Below are 17,487 nucleotides of genomic sequence, written 5' to 3'. Positions count from 1 at the left end.
GTTGCAGGTTCTGCAGCCCCAGTTGGGGTTCATATGGGAGGCAATCAATGGATGTGTCTCTCTCTCACATCGATGTTTGCCTCACTCTCCTTCTCTCTCTCTTTTCCTCCCTCTTTCCCTCCTTTCCACTCACTCTAAAAAGCAATGGAGAAAAATATCCTCGGGTGAGGATTTAAAAAGAAAGAGAGAGAGAGAGAGAGAGAGAGAGAGAGAGAGAGAGAGAGAGAGAGAGAGAGAGAGAGAGAGAGAGAGAGAGAGAACTATCATTTGCATTCCAGGCTCCTAACTCTAAGAACCTGCATTTGAACCCTGTCCCTACCACTCTATACTCATGGGCCAAGTCTGGAAAGAGGGGATTATGGTGATGATGATGACAGAGGATGACAATCTCTGTGCTAAGTACTTGATTTATTCTATGTTATTTAACCCCTTGCAATGTTACAAAGCTGCTACTATTACCATCTCCAAGTGGCAAAGCCAGGAGGAGAGAAGCAGGCCTTCCTGTGGGATTATGACGCAAGAATATCTGTAGGCGGCCTCTGCATATCCCTAGCAGGCACGTGCCACCCCAGCGGCTGCAGCAATGTCCTCGGCCGGGCAGCCCTCTCGGAGGAGCCACACCCCGGGCCCCACCATCGCTCACCTTTGAGCAGGTCCTTGGCTTTCCTCGCCTTGCCCGGGCTTTCCTGCTTGTCTTCCTCCAGGCTCAGCTCTGCATCCGGCCCGCTGGGCTTGGGGCTGGGGCCCGGGTCTCCTGCCGCCTGCTCCTCCTCTGCCCGGGGCACCTCCAGCAGGCCTGCCTTTCGGCCCTGGGTAGGAGAGCGCTTCTCCCGCCCCAGGGTCCCTGGGGACCCGGGTGTGAGGCCCTTTCTGGGGCCCCGGGGGGACACCGTGGGGCTCTCCCTCTCTTCGGGCTTGGCTGCCTCCCCATCCCCCGCTGCTCTGGCCTTGGGCAGAAACCGCTTCCTCCGCGCGCCCAGGGCCAGTTCCTCAGGGGTGGCTGCAGGCAGACCTGCTGGCGCCTCCGGTCCCCCTCGGGAGGGTTCCTGGGCTCTGCTCTCTGCTGAGAGGGGTTCCTGACTGAAGGCTCCCTGCCCACCTGCCTCCCCCACACCGCTCTCCTGAGAGGTTCCCAGGAGACCAGGCCTCTCGAGGGGAACCTCTCCCTCACCCTTACTGGACTCTCCTGAGGTCAGCCCAGGGTCCTCCTCGCCTACCACGATGGCAGGCACGGCGAGGGGGCTGGAGCCAGGGCTCCGGGCAGCAGCCAGGGCCTGCTGGCCAGCCTGCACCTCACGGTCCAGGAGGCCGGTGATGCGGCGGGAGGTGCAGGGGCTGAGCAGCAGCGTCTGTGCGCTCTGCACCAGATTGTCGTTTTCCACACGCTCCAGGATGCGCCGTGATGTCTGCGGACTCAGACCAGCCACTTCCAGAGTGGGGGCCAGCGTGGGTGAGGGCGCCAAACCCCTGGGGGCAGCTCCTTCCTGGGACTTGGTGCCCCCTCCACTCGTCTCTGTGCTGGACAGCTTCAGCAGGAGAAGCAAGTAATTCTTCAGGGAATCTATGAGGCCAGGGTCGCAGCTCTGGGCGCCTGTGGGCCTCCCTTCCCCATCTGACATCTTGGCGCAGGCTCCCTCACTGCTGGCCGCTCTGGTTTCTGGTGGGTGATTCTGAGTGGGGGTCCCAGGCCCCAGGTGCACTGAGGGTGCAGAACTCAGCAAGGCCTGGTCCCCAGAGGGCAAGATGGACGCTGCACGCATGCGCTGAGAAGTGGGGGTGCTGGGCAGCCCCTGCTGGGAGCTGTGGGTCAGGCCAGTGGCAGCAGGAGAAGGCAGAGTAGGCACGTTTGGGCTCAGGCCTGCGGGAGGAGAGCCCCCCACATCCACAGACAGCACCTCCCCCGGCTGCTCCTCCTTGGGGCGCTGGAACAGGCTGTCCTCCGGCTTGTCCTTGGCTGGGCCTGGCCACTCCGGCCCCCAACACCTCCCTCCTCCCGTCTGCTCCTCAGGAAGCAGCTGTGCTGGGAGCCTGAGGCCCCCTGTTTCCTCTTGGTTACCAGAGGCCATCTCTGCTGCCTCCCCAGATCTGAGCGTGAAGCCAGGTTTTTCTGGGACAGAGGACCTTGCAATCATCTGAGAAGCGGGGCCCTCTGAAAGGGAGCGTTCAGGGGCTCTGGACTGTGGGCTGAGGTTGGTCACTGACTTCTTCTCGGGCTGAACTTTAGTGACTATGGGTACACCCGCCTCTGACTGTGTCCCCCTGTCTTCCTGTATCCTGTCTTCCTGTGTCTTCTCACCTGCCTGTGTCTTCCTGTCTTCCTGTGTCCCTGTCCTTCCCTGTCCTACCACATCCTTCTGGGCACGCCTGCCTGACTCTGTCCTCTCGCTTTCTTGTGCCGCAATGTCCATCTGTGTCTTCCTGTCTGCCTGTGTCCTCGCGTCCACCTGCATCTTCCCATCCGTCTCTGAATTCTTCGTGCCTCCGTGTCTCCAGTCAGCGTACGTTCTGCTCTCCTGAGTTTCTGTGTCCATGGGCTCCATGACGCCCTGACTCCTGGGGGTGCTGCCACCAGCAGAGGCTGTCCCAGTGCTGCCGCTGGCCGATACAGTGGGAGCCATGGTTGCCTGGGACTCCGGGACCTGAGAATAAAGGGACAAAAGCAATAACCTAGCTCATGGCCTCAGGATCTCCAATTTGGCATCCCGCCCCAACCCCTGATCCCAGAATCCCCGGCAACCAGGACCAGCCTGGCCCTTCCCCCCTCTCCCTGAAGAAATCCTGCCTTTCCCGAAAGCCCCTGATTGTGTATATCCGCCCGCTCCCGGCATTTGGAGGGGAGTTGTCCCTAGGGGCTTCTGAGCAATCCTTCTGTTCCTCATTGCCCCGGATTGGATTATTATGGGTGAAGAGAGGATATATATGACCTCACTCTTCACAACCATGTGAGATAGTTTTGTGATTATCTTTTTGATAGGAAAGCACTGACGTCTGATTCGTCCGTTATCAGATAGTAAGTGGCAGAGTTTAGTTTAGAAGCCAGGTGTGTCTAGCTCCAAATCCCATGTTCTTTGCTGTTATACTATAATGCCACCCATTTAAATCCTAATTAAAGGACTTACTATTTAAACATAAACATAGTAGTATAAGATAGTAATCTGCCTCTTTCCTCCTGGATGTCATCAAAACCAACAAAGTAAACAAGAAAACAAACTCTACTGTTATGAAACTGGAGGCAAATAAAAAACACAGCCTAAAAAAAAAGGGGCCAGAGTTGTCAAAAGCAGACAGATTCAACACCGGGAGACTGAGCTGGAACCAATAATCCAGAAAGGAAGAAATAATCAGAGAAACAGCTCAGCAGGTAAATAGTGACACCGTTCAGCAGGTCTCAGAATATGACCCCAAAACAGTTACTGTACATAAAGGACTCATCCTAGGATAATAAGCCCCAAAACTCCACCTACAAGAGCTATAGGATCCTGGAGGGCTGGGTGGAAATCAAGCAGAAGCCCTATAAGGGAGGTGTCCAAGGAAACGGAACGGGAAGTGGCAGCAGATCTCAAAAAACACCATTTAAAGTACACTACTGGTCCAGCTGGTGTGGCTCAGTGGTTGGACATTGGCCTATGAACCAGGAGGTCACGGTTCAATTTCTGGTCAGGGCACATGCCGGGGTTGCAGTCTTGGTCCCCAGTGGGGGACCTCTGGGAGGTGGCCAATCAGTGATTCTCTCTCGTGATTGATTCGCTCTCCTTTCCTTTCTGAAATCAATAAAAACAAAAAATTTTAAAGTACACTACTGAAGAATCCTCCTGAAAATTGCTAAGAAAATTCTTTTTGAACATAAAGGAGTTAAGGAATATTGTTCCCATGTGCCCTGCTTGAGGAAACTTCTAGAGAACTTCATTCAACTAAAGGTGACTAGAGAAACTACAGCCAAAGTACAGACGATAAGCATTAAATATATAACTGTAGAACCAAGACTAAAATCATAGGAGCTTGGAGTGGCAGATCATAATGTCCATGTTTTACGCCCTGACAATACAGGAACTATTTAACTAGCACAAAAGGGGAAGGGGAAGAAGGTGACGAGTGGAGTAAATGTCTGACATATACAAGCCAGGAACCAAAGACATGACTCAAAGCTGCAAAGCCAGGTGATATAGGAATAGAAGATATTTAACTAATACAAAGAAAATCACTTAGAAATAAAAATTTAGACTAATAGGAGATGGAAAATAAAGGGGGAAAGGAAGTGGAAACTATTCTTGCCCACTATAAAAAAAACTTAAAAAAAACACTGACAGAAAATATAAATTAATTAATGATATATATAAAATTTAAATCACAGCTTTGGCCAATGTTTTCAGTGGTTATAGCATCAGCCCAAGAACCAAAGGGTTGTAGGTTTGATTCCCCATCAAGGGCATGCATGTGGGTTGTAGGTTCGATCCTGGGACCCAGTCAGGGTGTGTGCAGGCGGCATCCAGTCAATGTGTCTCTCTCACAGTGATGTTTCTTTCGAGCGTGCTCTCTCTCTCTCTCTCTCTCTCTCTCTCTCTCTCTCTCTCCCTCTCTCCCTCTCTCCCTCTCTCCCTCTCCCTCTCTCTCTCTCTCTCTCCATCCCTCTCCCTCCATCCCTTCTACTAACAAAATATTAATGTAAAAAATATCCTTGGGTGAGGATTAATAACAACAAAATTTTAATTATAAATTACTATACACAAATACTTCTAAGTATCAGAAGAACCACACACAAAAAAAACACAAAGCAAAAAGATCATATAATGATTTTTTAAATATATAATGAAAATATAAATTAGGAAATTTACAGGTACTTTACTGAATATAGAATTTTGAATGAATATGACTAGAGAAAAATAGAAGAGTTTGGTAAATATCAAGAACTGTCAAATATTAAGTCTGACTGAGGAAAGAATTTTAATAAAAACACTCCTCCAATTTCTCTTATAATTAGTAAGTTATTAACAGACAAAAATACCTTGGAGCCAACAAACAGCAATTAGTAATATATTAGAAACTTCTTTTAATTTCTGATATTCTAGGATGAGGAAATATTAATATGGACATAAAATCTATAATTTACAAAGAAAATTCTGACTTTGCACACAAGGCTCATGAAAAGAGAACTTTTGGCTAGAGTATCTTCACTTCTCTCACCCCAGCTGATCAGTCCGAGTGCAATTGAACTCACTTCCTCAGTTTCTCAATGTCTGTTCCCTCTCTGTCTCCACTGACAATATTCATCGCAGCGCAGTTTACAATGGCCAAAGATTAGATATTGCCTAAATGCCATCAACATAGGACTGATCCGCCAGGACCGGTTTGGCTCAAGTGGATAGAGCGTCGGCCTGGGGACTGAAAGGTCCTGGGTTCGATTCCGGTCAAGGGCATGTGCCTTGGTTGCGGGCGCATCCCCAGTAGGGGGTGTGCAAGAGGCAGCTGATCGATGATTCTCTTCATTGATGTTTCTAACTCTCTCTCTCTCTTCCTCTCTGTGAAAAATCAATAAAATATATTTTAAAAAAAACAAAACAAAACAAAAAAAAAACATAGGACTGATCCAATGAGTTCTGGTACAACCCCATTCCAAATAAATAAAACAAACATACAAATAAAAAAGAAGCAAGGTTCGGCCCAGCAAGCATGGCTCAGTGATTAAGCATCGACCTATGAACCAGGAGGTCACGGTTCAATTCCCTGTCAGGGCACAAGCCAGGGTTGTGGGCTTGATCCCCAGTAGGGGGTGTGCAGGAGGCAGCCAATCAATGATTCTCTCTTATTAATGTTTCTCCCTCTCTCCCCCCCTCTTCCTTCCTCTCTAAAATCAATTTTCTTTAAATTTAAAGCAAATTATGAGCTTGAAAGTATCATATACCACCTTTATATGGAAAATACACAGACACACACACATATATGTAAATGCACAGAAAACAGCTCTGAACGGATGCTCAAGATACCAGTAATGGAGACTGACTTCAGGAAGAGGAACTGAGTGGTAGGGATAGGGAAGATTTAATATTCTCTAATACCTTTTATACTTTTTGAGTTTTATACCACATGCATGACACGTACACAATGAAATGAAATTAAAATGAAGATAAATAACTAAATGAACCTTTCTATGATCATTGAGGCCTTTCCAATCAGCAAGGGTCCCAGCAGGTCTCTCTCTCCAAAGTTCACCTCCTGGGTCCCTCCACCCAACACTAACTTACTGTACAAGTTGGTGCTATTTTATAACCGCTTTGGTTTTTCTCTACTGGACATTCTCCCTATTCCTTGCTCAACTAGAGGACTTCTTATCTTCCTTGAAGACCTCATTCAAGTTTTTTCTTCTCTGAAAACTTATGAGTTCACTCCTCTTCTCCCGTTCCATCCACCCCACTCACCCCTGCAAAATTAGTGACTTCCTACCCCGTGTACCTATGGCAAATGTACTTGGTTGTGTTCAGGATGCAAGTTCCTTTCGGCCTCTAAGGTTGTAGTTGCAATGCAAGTTGTGTTTTCAAAGCCTCTGCTGTGCTGTCCTCTCTGTGTGCCATCCAGTGGCCAGTCTGGGATTTGAATGATGGTCTCTTAGTCCCAGTCTCAACATGTTTGATATGCTGTTCAGAACCAGATCTATGCATGAACAGCTTGGGAATAAGTCCAGGACTTTATAAACAGCTTATGAAGTCACTTTCCCAAACTTCCCCCTCTCCAGGATCTCCCCTGTACTTTCTGGGTCCTTCTGGTCATATTCTTCATTTACCCCTCTCTGCAACATTTTTTAAAAATATATTTAATTGAATTTTTTACAGAGAGGAAGGGAGAGAGATAAAGAGTTAGAAACGTCAATGAGAGAGAATCATCGACCAGCTGCCTCCTGCACACCCCTCACTGGGGATGTGCCCGCAACCAATGTACATGCCCTTGACAGGAATTGAACCTGGGACCTTTCAGTCCGCAGACCGACGCTCTATCCACTGAGCCAAACCGGTTTCGACTAATTCTTATATTTAATGTAATCCCAATCAAAATGCCAATGGTATAGAGACAGAAAGCAGATAAATTGGTGCCTGGGTCTGGGAGTGGGAACAAGGATTAACAGCAAAAAGGAAGAGGGATCTTTTTATAATGATGGAAATGTTCTAAAACTGGATTGTGGCAATGGCTGCACAGCTCTGAATTGTATACACTGAATTATATATTTGAAGAGGTAAGTGCTATGGTATATAAATTATACCTCAATAAAACTGTTTAAAAATATATTATCTAGCAAGTTTTACTAAGAGACCATCCAAAATGCAAATATGACTTTAGTTTTCCAGGAAAGTATTTAATAGGCTTTTGACCTTATTAAAAATAATTCATCATTTTTTTTCCTTTGAATAGACTTACTTTTCTTAAAACAATTCATCACTTCTTTTAAAAATATGTTGTTTTTAAATGGTGAATATAAAGATATGAGGTAAAAACAAACAAAAAATGACATGGGAGTTTGGACAATTTCAAGCAACGAATCTAAAGTTTTTCTAGAGGAATAAACAAGAGAGAAGAGCTAAAAAAAAAATTTTTTTTAAGTATAAGCGGGTTGCTCTGCCAGAAATTGAAACTACAATAATTAAAACAAGATCATTCTGTTGTAAGAATCAACAAACAGAATGGATTATGACAGATGTGTATATATAGGCTGTAGTGTTTATAAAAGTTATTATATAAAAAAGAATCACAAACTAATAGGTAAGGGTTGAATATTAACAAATGATAATTGGGGAAATTACCCGCTTAACCAAAAATTGATCTAGAGAGTGATGCTTTACTATACAAGCAAATCAATTCCAGATTAATTTAAAAATCAAATGAAATAATTCAAGCAATAAAATTTTTCTTAATAAAGATTAATATTTAACTAACCTCAAATAGGGAAGGAAAGCATAAACACTATGGTTGTATACAACCATTAAATATGAAGTTTTTTCCAACTAATTTTTAGGAATCATAAGAAAATGTTCATGAAATAATGAGAAGTAGAGTATCATGTCTAGAATAACTGCACGAATTAAATTTAAAAACTAATAAACTACATATGCAAAAAGACTGGTAGATATACCAGGATGTGTCTGTATGATAGAATTATAGGTGAATTTTTAGGGTTTTGCCTTATATTTTCTACCATGACCATGTGTTTCTTTCATAATCCAAAAAATAATGTTTTTTTTTAAAAAAGATTTGGTACTGTGAAAATATGAAAAACCAGTCAAATTCAGTCACTAAAAAGCAACAGCTTCAAAATATACCCAGATGTTAAATGCATTTTTCACATTTTTTTTAAATATAAAAAACTAAAAGCCACAGATACTTTTTGCAGGAACAGCAGAACCACTGCAGCCAGCCTCTCCCATGTCCACCTGGCCTGAGCCCTCTTCTCTCACTTTTGAGAGGCAAGGAGGACCCTGCCAGGATCCTGGCTATGGTGCTCCCCACCCCTGTGGGTGGAGGAGCCAGATTCGCTCCCAGACCTGGCTGCCAGCCTGGTCACTTCCCAAATGAAATGCCTAGGGCCCCATGAGGGCCATCCCTATAGAAAAGCCCTGCTGTCCAGCCTGTGGCTGTCAAGTACATGAGGCAGCCCCATCTGGGCCATTAGGACTCACCAAACCAGCTGCTAACATCTCCCGAGACCAAGCATGAGGGTCAGCAACAGATTCTAAACAGACTGGTTTGAGGTTCACTGTATCCAGCGCCCTCTGAACTGTCCACACAGACTAACCGCAGCATTCACTGAAATAAAACCATTTCCCCTGTTCACCCTTGAAACTGATCCTCCCTCCTTCTCCCATACAAGTTCTCTCCACGGGAAAGGCAGCCCCTCGCTGCTTTCCATGAAGCACCCCGTCCCCCTTGCCCGCCCTGAGGTGCCGTAGCAGCTTGTCCCTCCCCGTTCCAAGAAGCCGTCTGTCCTCTGCCCGACCCCTGTAGGTGCTGCTTCCAGATGCTCCTCCTGTTTCCTGGGGCCCAGGCTCTGCTCCCTCGATCCCAAGCAAGTCTTATCTCAGTTCCCGCCAAAATGCTGTTTCCACTTAAGGTTGCCAGATTTAGCAAAAAGGAACACAAGACACCAGGTTAAATTTGTATTTCAGATAAACACCCAATAATTTCTCAGTATCAGAGTGTCCCATATCTCTTATCCACACTACCCCCAGTCTTTTTTTGAAAAAGAGATATTTTATTGATTTTTTACAGAGAGGAAGAGAGAGGGATAGAGAGTTAAAAACATCGATGAGAGAGAATCATCGATCAGCTGCCTCTTGCACACCTCCCACTGGGCATGTGCCCGCAACCAAGGTACATGCCCCTGACCAGAATCGAACCTGGGACCCTTCAGTCTGCCGGCCGACGCTCTATCCACTGAGCCAAACCGGTTTTGGCCATGCTACCCCTACTCTTGAAACACTTTTTTTCCCTGCCACTCATAAGAAATACTGCCTTCTTTCTGCCCCTCTATAAAACACTGTCTCCCTAAACTCCTGTGAAATACTGCCTGCCCTCTTCCCCCTGAACCATGAAGCAGTGGTCACACAGGACAGACGCCCTTCTGTCCATCCTCTCAATCCCAGCCCTCTCACCTCTTTCCCCACCCCCATCAGACTCCTTCATGTTGTCCCACCCCCATCAAGTGCCTTAATGTTGTCATTCATCTGCCCATCTCCACACAAAACATCATCTTTTCTCTGTTGGCTACCTGATCCCCAGAAAATGATGACACTCCTGTTCGCAGGTAAAACAGTCTGCCTCTGTCTTCCACCAGCATACTATCCTATACCTCCTGCCATTAACTTAGTTCTTTCTTTCTTTCTTTCTTTCTTTCTTTCGTTCGTTCTTTCTTTCTTTTTCTTTTTTTCTTTTTTCTTTTTTCTTTTTTTTTCTTCTTTTTTTTTGTGCCAAAACCCAGGATCGAAGACTTAGTTCTTAATATGCACTAAGCCCCGTGCTAAGCACTCTAATGCTTGCAACAGCCTATGAAGTCGGTCTTGTTATTAGGATGATGTTACAACTTGCCCGAGATCACACAATGTTAAGGACAGTCAAATTTGTACAAAGATAAAAACCCACATGAAGCCAGAATTTCCTGGACACCTGATGTTTTTTAAGTCTTCTAATGAGCTTCTACATTGAGACCCCACTGCATACCACAGCCCACTCCTGCTCCTGTCTCCCCCACGAACCTGTTGTCTAAGGAAAAGCCCACAGAAAACTCTCCACTGGCTTTTTCCTCAACAAAAAATATCGTCTTCCTCCCCCTGGGGCACAGGCCTCTTGGCTGTGAACTCCCACACTGTCAGAGAGGGTCACAGTCAGGCTGAGTTGCCCACATGCCTGGCATCTGGAGACCGGCTGGGGCAAGGGCCCCTGCTCCAGGCTGGCACTCCATCCCTGCCCCACCCCGCCCCTTCTATAAATACCCCGCTGCTCACTGGCTGCCGAGCTGTTGTAGCAAGAGTTTCCATGAAGTCAGCCTCCCAGAGCGACCCCCGGGCACCCAGCACCCACACTTACCTCTCCTGGAGTCCCACGTCCTGCTTGTCCCTGCACGGGGCCGTCCCTGGTGCCGTACCTCCGCCGGGCAGGAGGTGTGGGCACCTGGGCAGAAGCCTGGGGTGCAGCCTTGCCTAAGCTCTGGGCTCCGGGTTCGGGAAGTGGATTCAGGGGAGCATCAGGCTTGCTGTTGGTGGTGGGCTCCCCTTTGGGCTTCGGAGGGGCAAACCTCTTCCTGTTGAAAGGCCTTGCTGGCTGAGGGGCTGGAGGTATCGGCTGGCCAGGAGCGGGGGGCCCCATCTCACTTTTTGCTTCACTGGGCACCTTCCCTGAGGGCATCTCTCTAGATGCCCTGCCGCTCTGTGTGTGGTACGCTTCTTCCCCCTGAGGCCTGACCGCCTGCGTGCTCTCCAGATACATGTCCTTCAGGGAGAAATAGACTTCCTGGTCTGGGCCTGGGACAGGGGCTGGGGCATTCTGGGCCTGGTCTGGAGAGCCCATGGCAGAGGCTGGCTTCCTGGTGCTTTCTACTCCCGAGGCCCCAGGCCCCCGTGCAGCCCGGCCTCTGGACCAGGCCTGGATCTGCTCCGCGTCCATGGGCCCCTGTGTCCCGCCGGCGTCAGGCGTGTCTGAACTAGGGACACAGTTTTCAGAGCGGTGACCTCGAGCTGCCTTCTCTAACTCTGGCTTCCGCGGGCCTGGCTTAGGTTCCTCGTCTTTCTTTTTCTTCTTGGCCCCAGACTCCTTTTGGGGGGCTCTCTGAGGCCCCAGGTCCATGGCCTCACAGATGTATGTCAATAGGCCGTGATCCCCGTCCTCCCCGTTCTCAGGGACAGCATCTCCATTGGTGGTCACCTCTCCGGGGGCAAAGCTGTTGATCAGGCCCAAACCTGGGTGCTGACCGGGCTCGGGCTCCCCCTCCTGCCAAGCTGCGGAGGTCCTGTCCTCAGCCTCCCTGCTGGGGGCTGCGGGGACTGGCATCTCAGCCCCACTCAGCCGCCGCTTTCGCTGGAAGCGGTCGGGGCTGAGCTTGCGCAGAGTGTCCGCCTCTCCCACCACCTCCTTCCCGCGCTTCCAGCTCTGCTCGATCTCCCGCATCTTTGCCTCGGCCTTGCACTTCAGCTTGGCGAACCAGCGCTGGTGGATCTTGTACTCGGTCATGGTGCCCACCTCCAGAACCCCCGAGCAGGACACGATGCCCTTGGTGTTGCGGGCGGAGGCCTGGTAGATGGCAGCATCTTCTTCTTGACACCTGGAGGCAGGAGCATGAGATGCCAACTCATCCCTCCGGGATGTGAGGGGCCCCCACTCCCCACAGACAGAGCCTCTCAGAGTTGAGCAAGCTACCCCAGTCCCTAAAAGTGCTGCTCTGAGTGCCACGCCCATCACTCTTCAGTATAGTTGAGGAAACTAAGGCCAGCTTGTTGGAAGCTGATCAAGATCATGCCGTTCCAGGGGGGGGATTAGACTTGGGGCACAGGAGAGTTCCCTCCAGAAGCAGGTGACCCACACGGCCCCTTGTGAAGGATGACACAGGAGCTTTTTCTGGCCGCAGACCTCATGGAAAATGTTTCCACGGGTCAGGACCTCCTCTTGTTGCACTCAGCCCTCTGGCTGTCACAAACACTCCCACCCTGGCCTTCGGAGATTCCAGACGCTGGCAGGCAGACACAGCTCGCCAGGTGCTTCAACTCAACAACATAACCCCCGCCTCCGGGCTGACAGCCTGCCGGGACGTCTCCGTGCAGCTGTCTCTATAGCCGAGGGCAGGCCTGGGCCGCGGAGCCCTCAGCAGAGTCAGAGCAAGCCCTGCCGCCTTACCTGTAGAGCTGCAGCGTGTGGCGTTTGCCCTGGTGCGTGATCTCGTATTTTGGCAAGCCGCAGTAGCGGTCCAGCTCCGTGTCGTCCTTGTACCAGGTCACCTCTGGCTCTGGGTACCCTAAGAAGGAAACGGGAGATTGGAAGAGCAATTTCAAAAGAGTGAGACGAGAGAACAGGATGTCATGGCTCCCCCGGACCACCTGAAGAGACTGGACTGGCACGCGTGCCCCAGGCTTGCTGGCAGAACGGAGCTATCACATGGTTCAGCTTATTTTAGAATCGAGGCCCTGTCAAAGATGAAAACTGCTCCTCCTCAGCATCGGGAAGGCAAACACAGAGGAGAAACTTCCTAGCTTCCTGGTAAGAAGAGAAGGAAGAAGTTTCTAGAAAGCCTTGGCTGCCGAAACCGGTTTGGCTCAGTGGATAGAGCCTCAGCCTGCGGATTGATGGGTCCCGGGTTCGATTCCGGTCAAGGGCATGTACCTTGGTTGCGGGCACATCCCCAGTAGGGGGTGTGCAAGAGGCAGCTGATCGATGTTGATGTTCTCTCTCATCGATGTTTCTAACTCTCTGTCCCTCTCTCTTCCTCTATGTAAAAAATCAATAAAATATATTTTTAAAAGAAAGAAAGCAAACCTTGGCTGGTAGTAATAAGCTTCCTTTCTTCAGTGGCCTGTGCACATCCTCAACTGTAATGACGGCTCTGTCCTCAGAAATCTCCCCCAACACCTCAACACCAACACCACCGCCAAGAGCCCTCCTTCTCGCATTCCAGGTTCCTGAGCAATTATTTGATGACATGGCCCAAACATCCATCCGTTCACCCACCCACCCACCAAACCATCCACACCTACCTCCCCTACTGCTGTTAGGCTGGCTGAAGTGTCTTCCCAGCCCCTCCTCTCTGGGGACTTGTAGCTCTACCCACAAGGAGAGATTCTTACTAATAATTAAAGTCACATAGCTGACTGGTCCAGTAATGGACACCCAATCTGCTAATCTAGTCCAAATCACTGACCTAGGATTGGGAGTTAGGACCAAGAGACAGTCTTCCCTTGTTGTCTGGAAATATAACTTCAAAGGGGCACAACCATGCTCTGCCACATGGACTGAGAAGCAGACAAAACTGGTCTGTAGTGAGATGGAAAAATGAATTCAATGTGCAGGATAGAATGAGAGCTCAGAGCCAGAGAGAGTCCCAATATCCTTCCAAATATTGTCTCCGTTCCTTGCCTGCGCATGGCCACCCTCCAGTCAATTTCATTAAAAAATTGACCGGTTTGGCTCAGTGGATAGAGCATCAGCCTGCAGACTGAAAGGTCCCGGGTTCGATTCTGGTCAAGGGCATGTACCTTGGTTGCGGGCACATCCCCAGTAGGGGTGGTGCAAGAGGCAGCTGATGGATGATTCTCTCTCATCGATGTTTCTAATTCTCTATCCCTCTCTCTTCCTCTCTGTAAAAAATCAATTAAAAATATATTTTAAAAAAAACCTGGCTAGCCTTACCAATGGATTCAGCTAACTATAATTGATTTGCAATATTTATTAGAAAACTAAGACCCCTAACGTACATCCCCCTCAAATATATATATATTATGTGCTGACTGCCAAGTGAGGATGATGAAGACAGAGAAGCTTGACGGACAGGGTATCTGCTCTCAGGGAACCTACTGCACAGCAAAACAAGACAAGACAGGTCCTTACACACCTGCTCTCCCTTCCCTACTGTCTATGGGTAAATTGCCCACACTGGATCCCCCTCCTCTTGTCTCATCAGGGACACCTCTCCAACAATTGTTCTGTCAATCAGCATCATCTCACACCTCAATTTCTGCAATAACCTCCTCTCTGGTCTCACTACTCCCACCCTGAGTCTCTTCAATCCATTCTCAGCACAGCAACCAGAGGGAGCCTTTTTAAATAAAGTCAGGCCCTAGATGGTTTGGCTCAGTGGAGAGAGCATCAGCATGTGCACTGAAGGGTCCTGGGTTTGATTCCAGTCAAGGGCACATTCCCGGGTTGCAGGTTCGATCCCCAGAAGAGAGTGTGCAGGAGGCAGCCAATCAATAATTCTCTTTCATTATTGATGTTTCTCTCTCTCTCTCTCTCTCTCTCTCTCTCTCTCTCTCTCTCTCTCTTTTTTCTCTCTTTCCCCTTCCTCTCTCTGAAATCAGTAAAAATATATTAAATTAATAAAGTCAGGCCATGACGCTCCTCTGCTCAAAACACCCCAATATCTCCCATTTCCTTAAGGCCTCCTGATCTGGGGCCCATTAGCACATTGACCTCACCTCCTACCATCCAGCCCCACAATCCTGCAGGCTCCCTCCTCACACACCATGTGAACATCACACAGCAAATCCTTGTCTGTCCTCAGAGAAGCCTCTCCCTGTACTTCTTAATCCTCTTACCCTGTTTTATCTTTCTTCACAGAATGCATGGCTACCTGACATATTATACATTATGATCTTGTTAGTTTACGTCCATCCTCTCCAGGGTGCCCATGGAAATATCAGCTGCATGACTTATGTTATTCACTGTTGTGTCACCAGTTTCTAGAACAGTGCCAGCTATGGAATCGCTCATTACGTATTTATAGATGAATGAATGAAGCAATGCGCTAAGTGTTCAGGGTGCAGAGAAGGGAGCAAGCACTCCTGGCTGGGGAATCAGGAACAGCTTTATGGTAGGAGTGGCTTTTGAACTAGCTTTGAAGGGCGGACCAGAAAATGTGGGCCACCCACACTGGATCCCATCTCCTCTTCACTTCCCCTTCACAGCCCTGTAATGGACTATTTCCTTGGCTGCCTCCCCTCCTTGACTTTGCCCCATGTGGGCAGGAACCATGTCTTCCTTACTGCTACTGGTATATCCCCTCCAACTAAGACAGTGCCTGGTACACAGCAGTCACTTCATAAAACCTGCTGGATAACTGAGTATGTGAGTAAGTAAGAGAATGAGCGAACAAACAAATCAGAGGTGACAGGAAGGGCATGCCTGTCAAAGGAGCACAACAGTAGAGTGGGGGTAGGGGGGGCGAGAGCAGAGGGCACCCTGGGAACTGTGTACAGGAGCTGGGAACAAGAGAGGCAGGGCCGCAGCCAGGTCGGCCAGGAACAAACTCTGGGCAGCCCTGGCTGTAAAGTGAACCCCATGTTTCCACTGGGAGCTAAAGCCCCTGGTTACATCACTATGCGTATGGCCAGGACCAGGATGGGTGCCCTCACCATCCTGTGGGATGATCTCATCCCTACAAGGGCCCGGCTCCCAGCCTCCCTGCCCCATGACCTGACCTCGGCCTCAGGGCATCTGAGTCCAGCCAGGAGGGAGCGAGGGGGCAGGGATGGGGAGAGAAGGTGGACACTGATTGAACTCCACAGCCTCAAGGCTGGGGCCAAAGCCCCCGTGACACCCACTGTGCCTCTTCACAGAGTGGGACCAACCTGACAGCTCAGGGCTCCATGGCAACAATGAGTTTTGGAAACAACTTTAACTGGGGAGAAAACATGTCTTGTCCCCTGTATAATATGAACTGTATTCTAAAACAGACAAAGGCAGCTGAAACCGGTTTGGCTCAGTGGATAGAGCATCGGTCTGTGGACTGAAAGGTCCCAGGTTCGATTCCGGTCAAGGGCATGTACACTGGTTGCGGGCACATCCCCAGTGTGTGTGTGGCGAGGGGAGGGGGGGCGTTGCAGGAGGCAGCTGATGGATGTTTCTCTCATCAACGTTTCTAGCTCTCTATCCCTCTCCCTTCCTCTCTGTGGAAAATCAATAAGATATATTTTTAAAAATAAATAAAAATAAAACAGATAAAAGCAGGAGAGATCCTTCATTCCCTGCTGCACACACATACATGCTGAAGTATGTGCCCAGAGTGGCACTGGAGCCGTGCCTTCCTTTTTCCTGTCACACCCTGTGACTCTGCCTCACAGCCAGCAGACCTGAGTCTGGGGCTCAGCTTGGAACTGGCCGACTCCTCCCAACCATTCCCAGTTTGGAGACGCTCAGATTCAAGAGTCATGATGAATGTAAATGTCAAGTTTTCAAAGAGCTTTCAAGCACAGAGTTTTGTTTGGCCCTCGAGACAATCCTGGGAAAACAATTGCTAATGTTTACTGATGATTTACTTTGAGTCAAGCACTGAGCGGAACATTTTTCATGTATCATCTCATCTAATCCTCATAAATCCTGTGAAGAATGTTATTAACTCCCAATTTGAGGAAGAGAAAATCAAGGCCTATGAAATGAAGGCTCCTACCAAATTCATCCAGCTGCTAAGTGATCATTCTGCACCAGTAGTCATTAGTTAGACTTATGTCTCTAATAAGGTTTCTTTAGCCAAAACCGGTTTGGCTCAGTGGATAGAGCGTCAGCCTGTGGACTGAAAGGTCCCAGATTCAATTCCGGTCAAGGGCATGTACCTTCTTGGTTGAGGGCACATCCGCGGTGGGGGGTGTGCAGGAGGCAGCTGATCGATGATTCTCTCTCATCGATGTTTCTAACTCTCTGCCCTCTCTCTTTCTCTGTTAAAAAAAATCTATAAAAAATATATTTAAAAAAAAAAAAAGTTTCTTTAGGAACTTGGTTCTGTCTAAAGGCTCAGTCCCTTGATCCATCTGGCCTGCCGCTGGTATTTCCTCTTCCTCCTGCCCTAACTTGCGCACACACATTCACACACACGCCAACATTGAATCTACGACAGTATTGAGGAGAGTGGGGAAGGAGGCCACTCTGCTAGACAGCAATGGGCTAGACAGCCTCAAGGAAGATAGTAGCAGTCTGGCTTGAGGGGCTCCTAGGGGAGATAGGAGGCAGAAGGACCAGTCAGGGACCACTACCCTCCTACTTGGCAACACGGACAGAGAAGAATCTCAGGGTAAACATTTCCTCTCTGGGCCTCCAAAGGGCATCCCTCACAGCTCAGCCCACACGGAGCCAGCACAGCCGCCTCTCCCTCACCTGGACTAGGTCTGACCCACCAGGAACTGACTCATCACCGCCTAGTACAGACAGTGCTACCAGCAGGGTGGAGGGAGAGAGGCAACTGTAATTACTGTCTCCATGGAAACGAGCCAGGATTACCATGCCAGTCACACACACAGACCCATCTCAGCCATCCAC

At 48.9% G+C, this 17,487-nt stretch overlaps 1 protein-coding gene across 2 annotated transcripts in view; it reads right to left on the bottom strand.

Annotated features, from left to right (window-relative positions):
• Nucleotides 1-17,487, bottom strand: part of ALPK3 (alpha kinase 3) — a 41,416-nt gene that overhangs the window by 8,510 nt on the left and 15,419 nt on the right. For both annotated transcript variants that reach the window (XM_084869015.1, XM_084869016.1), the window contains 3 exons: nucleotides 12,364-12,481; nucleotides 10,564-11,794; nucleotides 644-2,639 (listed from right to left, as the gene is read on the bottom strand). In XM_084869015.1, the coding sequence (XP_084725141.1) occupies nucleotides 644-2,639; nucleotides 10,564-11,794; nucleotides 12,364-12,481 (3,345 nt within the window). The remainder of the gene's footprint in view (nucleotides 1-643; nucleotides 2,640-10,563; nucleotides 11,795-12,363; nucleotides 12,482-17,487) is intronic.

This window comes from Pipistrellus hanaki, assembly GCF_964339955.1.
Source record: "Pipistrellus hanaki genome assembly, chromosome: 21".
NCBI lineage: Eukaryota > Metazoa > Chordata > Mammalia > Chiroptera > Vespertilionidae > Pipistrellus > Pipistrellus hanaki.
This window is presented reverse-complemented; position numbering and strand designations above follow the sequence as displayed.